Source organism: Biomphalaria glabrata, chromosome 10, assembly GCF_947242115.1.
Source record: "Biomphalaria glabrata chromosome 10, xgBioGlab47.1, whole genome shotgun sequence".
NCBI lineage: Eukaryota > Metazoa > Mollusca > Gastropoda > Planorbidae > Biomphalaria > Biomphalaria glabrata.
Window position 1 is genome coordinate 44,118,857 of NC_074720.1, and position 12,896 is coordinate 44,131,752.

The window sequence follows — 12,896 nt, forward strand, 5'->3', positions numbered from 1 at the left end:
ACATATAGGTTGTATTAAGTCTAGTCCAAACAATGCTGTAACTCTCACGACAGGATCAATGACCTAGACACAGAAGTGAGACTAATTGTAGTGTATTAACATTCAGATAATTTTACACAAACTTTGTTTCAAAATATGTACAGCCTTAAAAAAACTATCTTTATTTAACGTTGTATCACACAGAACAAAAAGATACAGCACAAATCTACTGACTATGTAAATTTTTCTATACAAACATAAATAATATAATAACATTAATAGTCACTATAGTCAATATGAATGGACTCTATTCTATAGATGTTTTAACATCATTTTCCATGTTATTGTTTACACATTCCCTTTACTAACATGACCAAATGGTTTGCCAGATTATGAATTCACCATTTACACTCAATAAAAATATGCTGTTCGAGTACTGCTCTTAAATATTTATCATGCATACAGTTTTGACCAATATGTTATTTTTTTAACATATGATAACCATCCAAAATCTAATGTCATTTATAATAACAAATAAAGCTAGTTATGCAGAGGTCAATAAAAGCAAAAAGAAATAACATTACTTTGATCAATCAACATTTAGAGGCCTATACATCAATTACATTAAATTAGCTAGATCAACATTAGTAAACAAAATATAGCATCACATTCATGAGACAAATACTTAGTGCAGGCTTCCTGAAGTCACGCTGTGTTTCACATCACCAACATGCAGCTCACAAATGGGACTGTATGGTCATGTGAAAATACTACACAACTGGTTCACAATAATGCAATTCAGGGGCTTAAAAAAATAATCTTCACCCAAAAAAGAAACATGGTCACAAAATGATAGTGGTGTTACAGCTGACCACTGGACAGATATGCGTATATTGATATTTAATACAAAGAGTTGACATGTTACTTTAGTTACCATTCAAGTATTTATTTGTATAGTTAGTGGCAGGATTAAATAGATTTTAACTCTTTCTCTCCTAATTGACGATACCAACGTCGATTTGACCCCATTACATTAAATTAATTTTTGGTTTTACAAACTTTAATTTGCATTGTCTTAAAAGAGCATGAAGTCTTCTTAAATTCTATACCAAATAAAACATTTTCTGATAACAAACAAAAAAGTTATTGAAGTTTAATAAAAATAGGATAGCAAAATACAAATGAGCAAAGTGAATGACTCCATTGGAACATGGAAAATAATTACGGAGAGAAAGAGTTAAATATACTGTTTAATAAAGCTATTAGAAAACCCTTAATAGTACGAGTGTCATATAGATTACAGAGAGATTACTTTGTTTTCTTGTTGCTTTGAAACTTCTTGAATTGACTTTAAATTGGGACACAACTGTTGTTATTCTTTTTGTTACTTTTATCACCATCTTCAGCCAAAGAACCAGAGTATTACTTCACCCAGAAACTGCCTGATACATACAAAGTAAAACGGAAAAAGACTGGAGTCCTGGAATGTTTTGTGTCTGACCCTAGAGCCAGAGTCAAATGGTACAAAGGAGATGATGTCATTGAGGTCAGTAGCACTGTTTTATCATTGCCACACTGTCAGGTCAGAACTTGCCACACACACATTTTTTAATATTTTTTTTTTATTGAGATCATGTTTTTTATAGAAGCAGATAATGTAATAAATTGCATACTACTCAATTCATATCACACACTAAAGTAAAGAAATCACATATATTTTTATTGAAATTTGTCTCTAACTCTTTCCTTAGATCCATTGATAGTTGATATTAGTAGATAATTTGTCGATTAGTGTTGATCTATTCTCTGTTTGTTTCCTTTGACTGGTAAAGTGTAATCATGTCTCAGACAGAAAACCCATTCTTTGTTCTCTTCACTGCCACCATCAGTGTACTTGTAAACTGGAGGTGGAACAACATACTGACCATCTGATCTGTTTCTGTGTATGTTGTGGTGTCCTCTGTTGTAGTTAGCATCAGTGGTGTAGGCTTTCCTCTTTTTGTGGCCATGTTGCTCGGTTGCTCTCAGTGCGTCTGCAGACATGTGTCTTGGAAGCTGCGGCAATCGCAACTTCCTTCTGTCATGCCCAGGTGGAAGTGATTGATTTCTGTGTCTTTTCTGACGCTCCAGCTTGACCAGCTTGTCCAACGCTTTATTGTCCAGTATTTGACCATGTTTATGTTTGGTCTTAGTTCTGGGTTGTTGCTGTGGTTCTACCTTCATGTGTAAGTACTTGTTGCCAATTTTTTGTTCATAGACCATCATTCGCTCCTTAAGTGGTACATCAAGTTGAGCAGTACTGCCATCTCTGTTCTGGGCCCCAAAGTACCACTGCAGAAATGTCCCAATAGAAGCAAGACCACCTTCAGGCACATGCCTCTCTTTCCAGAGAATGTCTTTAATTTGTTGGGACTTTGGGTACGTTGGTATTCTGATCTTGGCCAACCAATCACCGTGGAGTACAAAGAAGGATCTGTACTGCTTCCTGGGTACGAGAAATAAGGAAGACTTGAGTGATATCTTAGTGTCAAATACTGGCAGGTTCTCATCATCATCTAGCACTGTGCCACAAACTAAAATCAAATATTTATCAAAAGAGAGCCCTGTCTTCATGTTAACTCGCATAAGAAATGTGGCTAGCGTCTCTTTGCTGTACGCTAGCATTTTGTATATGACATTCTGGTGACCATGAATGAAGACTGGATACTGCTTCAGACTGAGCTCAATGGGGACTTTATATTCTTCTATAACATCCACAACTCTCTTATTGTTAGGCAACTTGTAACCATCTATCACTAGGTCATACAGGGATGCATTGGGGACACCGATTCTTTCCAGTGTTTCCTTCACTGATTTGATCGTACGGCTTGGGGCCACTTTAAGCAGCTCTGTGATTCCTCTGGCAATTTTAAATTTTAAAGGTATTCCATACAGTAGGTCGTCATCCACCTTCATAGCAGAGACATCCAGTTTGACTGGCTTTGAAATCGTAGTGGATCCTACTGTATCAGAAAAGTCTATTTTAACACTGCCATGCTTAATCAGTTGCATTAGATTGACAGGGTAGCCAGTCATCCCGTGTAGCTTCAAGGCCACGACAGACCATCTGTCAAATTTAGACACCATGATCTGTTTCTCTCGGCCGTCGTCTAATGTGACAGGCACTGGCTGAATGGCCATATCATTAGCTAGGCCAATAGTGGACATGGTTAGTACACTGCCATCTTCGATGCCATAAAATCCGAGACAGTTATCCCAATCTATGACTCTAGACCCAAGGTATAGAACCAAGGAATGCTTTGGTAGAAATAGTTCATATAGTTGTACCACGTCGACAATCATTTGACTGACTGTACGTCTCAGTATACTCGCTATGATACCAAATCCAGTCGTGGAGGAGTCTACGTAGAGATGGTACTGTTTGCCCCAGAATGTCTCAACGTGGACCAGAATGTCATTCTTCAGATTGAGTAGAACAAAGAGAGTGCTGCTGTGGGCCACATTATATTCAAACAGATATCTGACATTCTCCAGGGGTCTGTCTTTATACAATAGATCTATTCTCTCCACTGGGTAGCCTCTCTCTGTGTGTAGCCTGGTCTTCAGTTCTAGTACAGTCATTGTGATGTGAATCTGTTGACAGATAATATTAATACTTAATAGACAATCAACCAAATCTTATTTTTAATTGTTACCTAATCAGTTACTTTGATTGGAAATGATGGGACTGTAGTGTCTTCAATGTATCTTTATGTTTATTATTCAAAAAATGTATGTGATATGGTAGGTGTAGTTGATATTGAATACAAAATACTAAAACACAGTGTGGCTGAGAAGGTAAAACCACTTGGTTACCTATCAAGGGAGCTTGAGTTTGAATCTCTACTAGAGCAGGAATGTGTCTGTTGAGTGCCTATAGGCTGATCAGAAATCATCTCCTAAATACCCTCCCCCTACAGGTCAACAGAAGATATGGGACGTAGTGATCTGAGCATGCTAGAAACATGACATTTGTGCCATACAAAAGCAATTTAACTTAAAACATTCTCCTCTGCTTATTGTGAATCTGTGTTGTGATTTCAAATCCTGGACAACCAGGACTTAAAATCTTTGACTATTTGACCAAATTGCTGTCAATGCTATGTGTGGGAAGGAATGTTTTTCTTAAAAGCTAAAAGAAAACATTAAGAATCTGGAACAGACACAAAATAGAGCAGTGAGATACATAACAAATGAATATTCACATTTGACTAGAGTAACGCCTTTAGTAAAATCACTAAATTTAGAAATCCTTCAGGATAGAAGACTTAAAAGTAAAGTAGCAATTATACATAAAACACTGAACCATAATCTTCAAATACAAAAACAAAACCTAATAAAATACTCAGAAAGACACAAAGATAAAAGCTTATTCCTTGTTCCATATGCTAGGACAAATTTGTACAAAAGCTCCTTCTTCCCTAGAGATATTAGAGCATGGAATGGGTTGCCTGAGCTAGCCAGGAAAACCAGTGACTTGGCAGAATTTAAGTCATTGGTTAATATGCATGACTAAATGCATGACGCGTAGGACGTAATCATCTTGTTTTTTGAAGTAATGTCTGTATCATATAAGATAAGATAGTTATAATGAGATTTAAAATAACTTTTTTAAATTGATTGATTGAGCAGGCAGGGATTAAATCACACTACATATTTTGTTCTTGAATTTGAAAGGGGAAGTAATCTTGCCATTGGTCATTAATCTCTCTTATCAGTCATTCATGTATGTAAGAAACAATCTTATTAAAGTATTGCGATGGTTCACTCTATCTACATGCCAATCTAAAGTCTACATACCACCATGTCTATCTTCTGATTGAGTTGTTTGACCTCCAGAGTTACCATATAGTCATAGAGTGGAGCTATCAGTATGGCTGTGCCTGGCTTGACAATGAACACGCTGTCCATATCTAGGGGTCTCTTGTGACCTGGCAGTAGGACCATCATCTAGAGGGAACAGATTGTTCATATATCACATTTACTGTGTGCATCTATCTACAAACAGTTCTGTTATAATATGAGATCTGATAAACCCTTTACTATGTCAGAGTAAGAAAAAGATCATGAAAGTAAAAGTATAGATAGTCTTTCTCTCCCGTCATTGTTTAACTTAATCTTTTTCTTCAAACCTCTCCATTACCCTACACACTACTACCACCTGTGAATGTCACAGCTATGAAACAAAGAGAATAGACAAGAGCAAAGAAACAATTCTAGACAAAACACTTAGAGCAAAAGGAAACACTGCTATAGACCCAACCAAGCTTTGAGTGCATTCAGCTCTTCAAAGTGAAGATAGGACATAGCAACCGTCTTTAGAGTACATCGGCAAGAAGGTTGTGCTCATCTTCAACGAATAAGAAGCTTATTATTATTACTTATTTTGGATGGCCGCTTTATTGTGCGATATGCACAATGGACTGTCATTTAATCATACCCTGCCCCCTGCCATCACCCGTCGTCCTGTGGGAAGTTTGGACTAGGAAGTAAATTATCTTCAGCTCTGAAGGAACATCCATAACATGTCAAATATTTTTACCCCCACCCCCACCATACACACAAGAAACTTTTCTAATTTTCTTCTTTAATGATTTTGTCTGTGTGACATCAGAACCTTTTTAACTAGCATGACCGTTTAATCTTTCACTTACTTGAAAAAGAGAAAGAGCTAGGAACTAGACTTTGCAAGACTTGATTGGTTGGTTGGTTGGATCTTTTTATTACAAGCAAAAGTATAGCATGGCCTTCCACCACTTTTAACTTCATTGCACCTTTAGTTGTTTAATATGTTTCAAAGACTGACCTTATCTACAGGTTTCAAAGACTGACCTTATCTACAGGTTTCAAAGACTGACCTTATCTACAGGTTTCAAAGACTGACCTTATCTACAGGTTTCAAAGACTGACCTTATCTACAGGTTTCAAAGACTGACCTTATCTACAGGTTTCAAAGACTGACCTTATCTACAGGTTTCAAAGACTGACCTTATCTACAGGTTTCAAAGACTGACCTTATCTACAGGTTTCAAAGACTGATCTTATCTACAGGTTTCAAAGACTGACCTTATCTACAGGTTTCAAAGACTGATCTTATCTACAGGTTTCAAAGACTGACCTTATCTACAGGTTTGGTTTCAAAGACTGATCTTAACTACAGGTTTCAAAGACTGACCTTTATCTACAGGTTTCAAAGACTGACCTTTAGTTGTCTAAAATGTTTCAAAGACTGACCATATCTACATTTCAAAGACTGACCTTATCTACAGATTTCAAAGACTTACCTTTAGTTGTCTAAAATGTTTCAAAGACTGACCTTATCTACAGGTTTCAAAGACTGACCTTGTCTACAGGTTTGGTTTCAAAGACTGACCTTATCTACAGGTTTGGTTTCAAAGACTGATCTTATCTACAGGTTTCAAAGAATGACCTTCATTACAGGTTCCAAAGACTGACCTTATCTACAGGTTTGGTTTCAAAGACTGAACTTAACTACAGGTTTCAAAGACTGACCTTTATCTACAGGTTTCAAAGACTGACCTTTAGTTGTCTAAAATTTTTCAAAGACTGACCATATCTACATTTCAAAGACTGACCTTATCTACAGATTTCAAAGACTTACCTTTAGTTGTCTAAAATGTTTCAAAGACTGACCTTATCTACAGGTTTCAAAGACTGACCTTGTCTACAGGTTTGGTTTCAAAGACTGACCTTATCTACAGGTTTGGTTTCAAAGACTGATCTTATCTACAGGTTTCAAAGACTGACCTTATCTACAGGTTTCAAAGACTTACCTTTAGTTATCTAAAATGTTTCAAAGACTGACCATATCTACGTTTCAAAGACTGACCTTGTCTACTGCTGAGTTAAACTGAAGTGACGTTCTAGCAAACGTGACAATGTTCATAAAAGTGTCTCCCTGTATGGGGGTGAACAGCGCCACTGTGTCTGGGTTTCTGTGTGTCCATATAGCCAGCTGTTGACCATAGACACGTTGGAGATCTAACTCTCCATAGATGGCATCAAAGGGATCCAGCTCATCCTCATCAGAGTCTTCCAGGAGCGAGTCCTGACTCCCCATCACATCATGTGGATAAGGGATGGAATTATAGGCCTAAACACAAGATATCAGAATTGTTATTGAGCTATGCAATATCGCACAAGCATAATGGTTCATTCTCCTTAATAACTACTTCAGGAAAACAGACTAGACAGAACCAAGTTAATGGGAAACTATTATTATAACATTGGGGGACATCTGTACCTAAGCCCATAGTTGCTGAGTGTAGATCTGGTGGCTATTAAGGCTTATAATCACTGTATGTGAATTCCCCCCCCCTCCCACTCAGCACTGATGTGGCATGCCTGACATATTCTGCCAACTGTAAAAGTGCTGGGTCATTGTGTTGACCACTTAATACTATTGCTAATTTGAACACAAATACTGGAAAGTGCTCACCATCAGGTTTTTAAATGAAAGCTTTACTTACGTATGATAGTGTTAGCAAGAACTAAATGTTATGAGGTTTGTTTGTATGTGATAATTGCCTGACACAACAGGGTATGTGAAACCTTGTTAGTCCAAGTTTAGTTTTTGTTTGGTCTTGCATGACTTTGTTTTAAACTTGTGTCTTGCCTTCAATTGAAAGTTTCCTGATCCAACTTGAGACATTTTTAATATACATTGTCATCAAGTATATCATTGTTTAAAAGGAAAAAAGTATTTTCTTTTTCGGCTTCATGGAAAAAGTTATTTCCCTTACTCCCCTACTTTGTACTTAAATACTAAATCTATCAATCAAGACCTACTATTCTAATACTAGCAAGTGATCCTGACCAATGCATTGAATACTTTCTTTTTTGGCTTCATGAAAAGTTATTCCCCTTATTCCCCTAGTTTGTTCTAAAATGCGAAATCTATCAATCAATCAATGCCTATTATTCTAATACTAGCATAATGCATTGAAGTCTAAATGGTGTTAAGATTGTTTAAAAGTACATCTTACCGGTGCAGTACTGAACTGTCTCTCTCCCTGATGTCCATAGCCCCATCCTTGGACTGGGTCAGCTCTGATCATCTCAGTCTTGTAGATAACCTCTAATTTGACATCTGGACTGTGTCTTCACTTTGACATCAACATTCTGTCATCTTTAAATTTAACTGCCTGACTTAAACAGTAGTACTGTGGAGGCTATCATAGTATGCACAAAACTTAGGGCATTTGTTTTTAATTCATAACATCTATTATGAACAAACACAAATATATCAGCTGGTAGGTACATAGTGTCACTGTGGCCAACTATTAAGCATGTTTTCTGACTAGAAATCGTTATTTAAATGGTTATTGAAGTCTATTTCAAGCAGAGAATTTTAAATTATTTCATTTTAGTGAGAACTAGTTCCATTACAATGGTCCACCATTTCTTCTTGTTTTTGTTTTTTTTTTACTTTTTTATATCAATTCACTCTTTCTGTCTGGGTGGATTCTTCAACATGTCAGTTCTTCCACTTTCCATTCTCAGATCAATTTGAAATTTCGCACAATTATTCATAGTCGAAGACAAGACATGAATCAATCAAAACATTAACCAGTTAGTTAATCAATTGGTTGAAATGAATTAATTTTGTTTTATATAGAATAAGGGGGATAAGCTGTGCAGTATTGAGAAATATGGCAGTGATTGTATCTAGTCAAAGTGGCCTGGAGAGGTTGTGGAACGCTCAACATACATAAAATATTCTGAGATTTATTAATCTTTACTATAGGACTTAGCCTAATTTTCAACACAAACACTAATTTCCAACAACTTTGTTGTTTGATAATATTTAGGCCCTTGAAAAGCTTTTATTATATTACTTATAGGAGGTTAAAGCAGGTTTCAAAATAGATACGCTAGACCTGCCCAAGCTTATAATTTATAATATGGTGCGAATGCATGTTGAAAGAAGATTGAAGATATAGAAAGATCCGAAAATGGAGTAATATAAATGGGGTTATAAATTTCTAACATTTTAAAAATATTTTTTTTTTACTTTCATAAAAATATATTAATTATTACCAACAAAGCCCAGTGGGTCACCTGTGGAACAAATTGAAAAAGTAGGTCACGGTCATATGACCTTAAAAATTAATATTGATATTGAATTACAAGCATGTTATAAATATGTATACCAAAGGAAATAATTTTAGAACCGCTGTAAGATAATGTGGGTCTCTGAGGGATTATTATTGACATATTATTATTTGTTGAATCAAGATAAAGTCCCTGTACTAAAGTTATACTATAGATAAGTCTGTATGGTTTATGATTAAGAGTCTCATCTGTTCGTAACAGTCTGTGTTAATTGCTTTTTGCCTGTTTATTTGATAAGTTCTATCAAATTGACTGGGGTACACAGCCTTTTGTTTGTTTTGTTTGTATTACATGTTTCGGATGTTCCTTCAGAGTTGAAGATAGTTTACTTCCTAGTCCAAACCTCCCGCAGGACGACGGGGGGATGGGAGCGGGCAGGGTTTGAACCCTCGACCGTCGATAAATCCGAACAACAGCCCAGCGCGCAAACCGCACGACCAGGCAGCCATCCTTTTCACCTGATCAGCTCTACATTTCGACCTTTATGTAGGACCTATGTGTATTCCTCTATGTGTGTTCGTGTCTTTGTGTGTTTACATCTATTCCTCTTGTGTGTGTTTGTGTATTGACAATCTTTTCATAAATCTGTTTTGATATCTATTCCTAGTATCTACAATCTACAGAATGTTTGTATCAGTGTTTGCGTTTATCGGCACCATACTGAGTGAGATTCTCTATTAAACATACAGATCGTCCATTAGATTAAATTTAGACTAAATTAGTCTACATTGTATTATATATAATAGTATAGTCTAATTATTATGTATTTATTTTATAAATTACCCTATATAATATATGTGTCATTTTGTTTACCTGATAGAAGATTGTATCATTTAGTATCCAATCCTCCTAAGAAGACCTTTAGATTATGGTCAATATAACACAAGTGACTTAAGCCACTTTAACACTACCAGTCGCTGTCTTTGTGGTATGCGTGACACTGGTTGACTTTCTCCTGTGTGACGGTCTTGTTGACCTTATCAACACACCTTATAGAAGTCTAGCCTATAAAGACCTTTTTTTTAAAAAATCGATAATTTGAAATGAAAAGTCTGTGCAATAGAAAGAATGCTGCCAGATTTCTTTGACAGTTAGTGCCAGATTTCCCCGAGGGCTGGCGACGCTACGAAAGTAAGCAGTATTGAAGCCTGTAGGACGTAATTATCTTCTCTTTTGAAGGAACGACTGTAACTTATAAGATAAGATACTAAATTGTGTGTTTGGTAGAGAAAGGCTCTAATAAAAATCATCGTATTTAATTTATCTTAGATGAGCTGTAGATCTAAACGAATTCCTTGAGAAGTCTAAATTTAGTCGTAAAGCTTAGTGCGCTCGTCAAGATCTACGTCACGATGCGACAGTTGTCTCTGTATAGACCACGCGGTCATCATAACAAAAGCTACCCGTTGGACAGACGTTTCCACTCCCTTACATTTAGAAATGCTCTTTAGGCCTTTATTATCAGTAGAACTAGTAGATCTTGTTAACTGTGTAATTTGTTTTTTCGATATATATATATATATATATATATATAATATGTAGATCTTGTCAACTGTTTGTGTAATTTGTTTTTTTCCCATTCTACTCCTTATGAAAATATGGTACCAATCCAGATTCTTAGATTTCCTTTTTTTTTTATATATTATATATTGGTCGCGTGCCAGACTATATCTAGATATATAGCATTCATGTTGCGTGTGTCCTGATCACTTCTATGTCAATTAAAGCAAGTGGGAAGCGAGAGAGGCCAAGTGCGCTTGGCTTGGCTACCTAGAAGGGGGCTCGAGGTTCGACACCCGACTCGGGCAGACTTGTGTTTACTGAGCGCCCAAAGGCAGCACGGAAAACCTACTCCTAGATACCCCCTCCTCCCCCACTGGTCCACAAAAGAGCATGAAAGTAGCGCTATATAAAAGCTGTAATTATTATTATTATTTTTGGTAAAATTTCGAAACGTGATTTCTTTACTGGTGAATCTTTCAGCAAAATCGTAAAAATCTGGGAAGACAACAGCCACCCGCTCCATCAGTACTTCGTCAAGTCGTCACAATAACAACAAACACATTCACACAGACACAATGTGTTCATTGAATCACTACACACAGGCGTGTGTGTGACGACTTGACGAAGTACTGATGGAGCGGGTGGCTGTTGTCTTCTCAGATAGGGGCGCATGTCTGGATAAAAGACGGTTGATACGATACTGGTGGGTGACTGTAGTGATGACTTGTGTCAATCAAGACTAGAACTGTACAAATAGGCCTACACGTTCGTTCCTTACTCGGTCAGACTGTATCACGCTGCTCGTTGACTTGGAAATGTGAACAGGATCAAGACGCCTGTGTGTAGTGACTCAATGAGCACCTCGTGTCTGTGGGAATGTGTGTGTTGTTATTGTTTTTATTTGAAAGAAAGGGTCCTTGTAATCACAACACATTTCCATAAGATCAATAAAGCAGTCCTAGTCCATAAAGCACATTAGTGCTATCGGCGCTATAAGAATTATAATTTATTTGTTAATTTGTTTGTTAATTTAGAAATAATGTACAGGTAGGTTTTTAATTCATTGCGTATTTTTTTCGGTATTTTCGGACCCTCTATTATCTTCGCCTAGGGCCTGCAATCACCAAAGGCCGGCCCTGGCTTCATGACTATATTTTATTTACAGCAGTGATAGGCAAACTTTTATGAGGAGCGGGCCAAAAATGTAAGGGATAAATTTTTGCGAGCCACAATTATTTTTACTTTATAAATTTAGTATTATATATTGACTTAATGGTATCAAAATGTAACTACTGCGCTGTATGAAGCTATGAGTATGTTAATAACAGTTCTTAAGTTGACTCAGCTTGGGACGTGGTTATTATTAGATGAGTAGTTAGTGACTTAGTCCGTCAACCTGTGGGATCTGGAGATACGATGTATCAAAGCCTGGATGAAAGACGGTTGCTTGTTGATACGATACGGGTGGGTGACTGTGAGACGCGAGGCAATAAAAGTGTCTACGTGGTGTGTTAGAACAGGTATGTGTGGGGAAAGGTAAGGGTGGAGCAAGAAAGGTATTTAAGGCCGGAGGATATTCCAGCTACCCTTCGCCTCAGCGTGGCCCTCCGGTGGAAACATCCAGAGGTGGATCTGGACAGGCTAAGAACGAGTAGCGAACCAGGCCTTCTAGCAGGTCTCCCTGGGTGAGCTTTTTTTTTTTTTTTTTATCTCACTCGGGGTGGGGATGGAACAAGTAAACCTGCAACCCAGTCCAAAAAGTCCGCCACGCCGTTCCACAACGGGGGTCGTCATCAGTTCCGGATTGCTGGATTGGCGACCCTCGCACGGAACAGTGGCGGTTACAGTATAGGAATATGAGACAAGCTACCCGCAGTTAGCGCTGTCCTTGACACTTATAGCGGGTGACTTAAGATCGGGGACGGCGCGCTGTGTACACGGCACGGCCCGGTCTGGCCCAGTCAACCGATATGGCCGCCTACCGTTGGGTGCCCTCAGACAGGACAGGGGCGAAGAGCCCCATGTCCAGGCCTGGTGGTTGGATAAAAGCCTTTCTAACCATCAACGGGATAATGGCGCCTCCGGCGCCGATTCCCTACTGGACTTCATCGAAGGTATTTAAGGCCTGAATTTTGTTAGGGCTAGTTAGTTAGAACTTGGAACTTGTGGAGAGAGTTAGAACTTTGAAATTGTAGAGAGAGTTAGAACTAGGACCTTGAAGAGAGATTTAATTTTAATTA

The 12,896-nt window shown here is 37.5% G+C and overlaps 2 protein-coding genes across 27 annotated transcripts in view; one reads left to right on the forward strand and one right to left on the reverse strand.

The window, feature by feature from the left end:
- LOC106054261 (twitchin-like) overlaps nucleotides 1-12,896 on the forward strand; it is a 175,176-nt gene that overhangs the window by 86,416 nt on the left and 75,864 nt on the right. For all 24 annotated transcript variants that reach the window (XM_056044312.1, XM_056044311.1, XM_056044313.1 and 21 more), the window contains one exon: nucleotides 1,386-1,525. In XM_056044312.1, the coding sequence (XP_055900287.1) occupies nucleotides 1,386-1,525 (140 nt within the window). The remainder of the gene's footprint in view (nucleotides 1-1,385; nucleotides 1,526-12,896) is intronic.
- On the reverse strand, nucleotides 77-10,166 carry LOC106054263 (uncharacterized). 3 transcript variants are annotated; one of them, XM_056044334.1, is made up of 6 exons: nucleotides 9,967-10,166; nucleotides 9,079-9,099; nucleotides 8,025-8,210; nucleotides 6,869-7,132; nucleotides 4,819-4,968; nucleotides 77-3,612 (listed from the first exon to the last, which is right to left on the reverse strand). In XM_056044334.1, exons 3-6 carry the CDS (start codon nucleotides 8,094-8,096, stop codon nucleotides 1,768-1,770), a joined length of 2,331 nt encoding a protein of 776 aa, XP_055900309.1. In that variant the 5' UTR covers nucleotides 8,097-8,210; nucleotides 9,079-9,099; nucleotides 9,967-10,166; the 3' UTR covers nucleotides 77-1,767. The 3 variants fall into 3 exon arrangements, with proteins under 3 accessions (XP_055900309.1, XP_055900310.1, XP_055900308.1); XM_056044335.1 differs by lacking the exon at nucleotides 9,079-9,099 and having other exon boundaries at nucleotides 8,025-8,201; XM_056044333.1 differs by lacking the exon at nucleotides 9,079-9,099 and having other exon boundaries at nucleotides 9,967-10,165.

What these genes read in the sequence shown, in the direction of transcription:
- LOC106054263 (XM_056044335.1), bottom strand. Translation starts at nt 8,096, where the DNA reads ATGATCAGAGCTGACCCAGTCCAAGGATGGGGCTATGGACATCAGGGA. An exon ending in GACAGTTCAGTACTGCACCG is followed by an intron (nt 7,133 to 8,024) that starts GTAAGATGTACT and finishes TCTTGTGTTTAG; the next exon opens with GCCTATAATTCCATCCCTTA. An exon ending in ATCAGAAGATAGACATGGTG is followed by an intron (nt 3,613 to 4,818) that starts GTATGTAGACTT and finishes ATCTGTCAACAG; the next exon opens with ATTCACATCACAATGACTGT.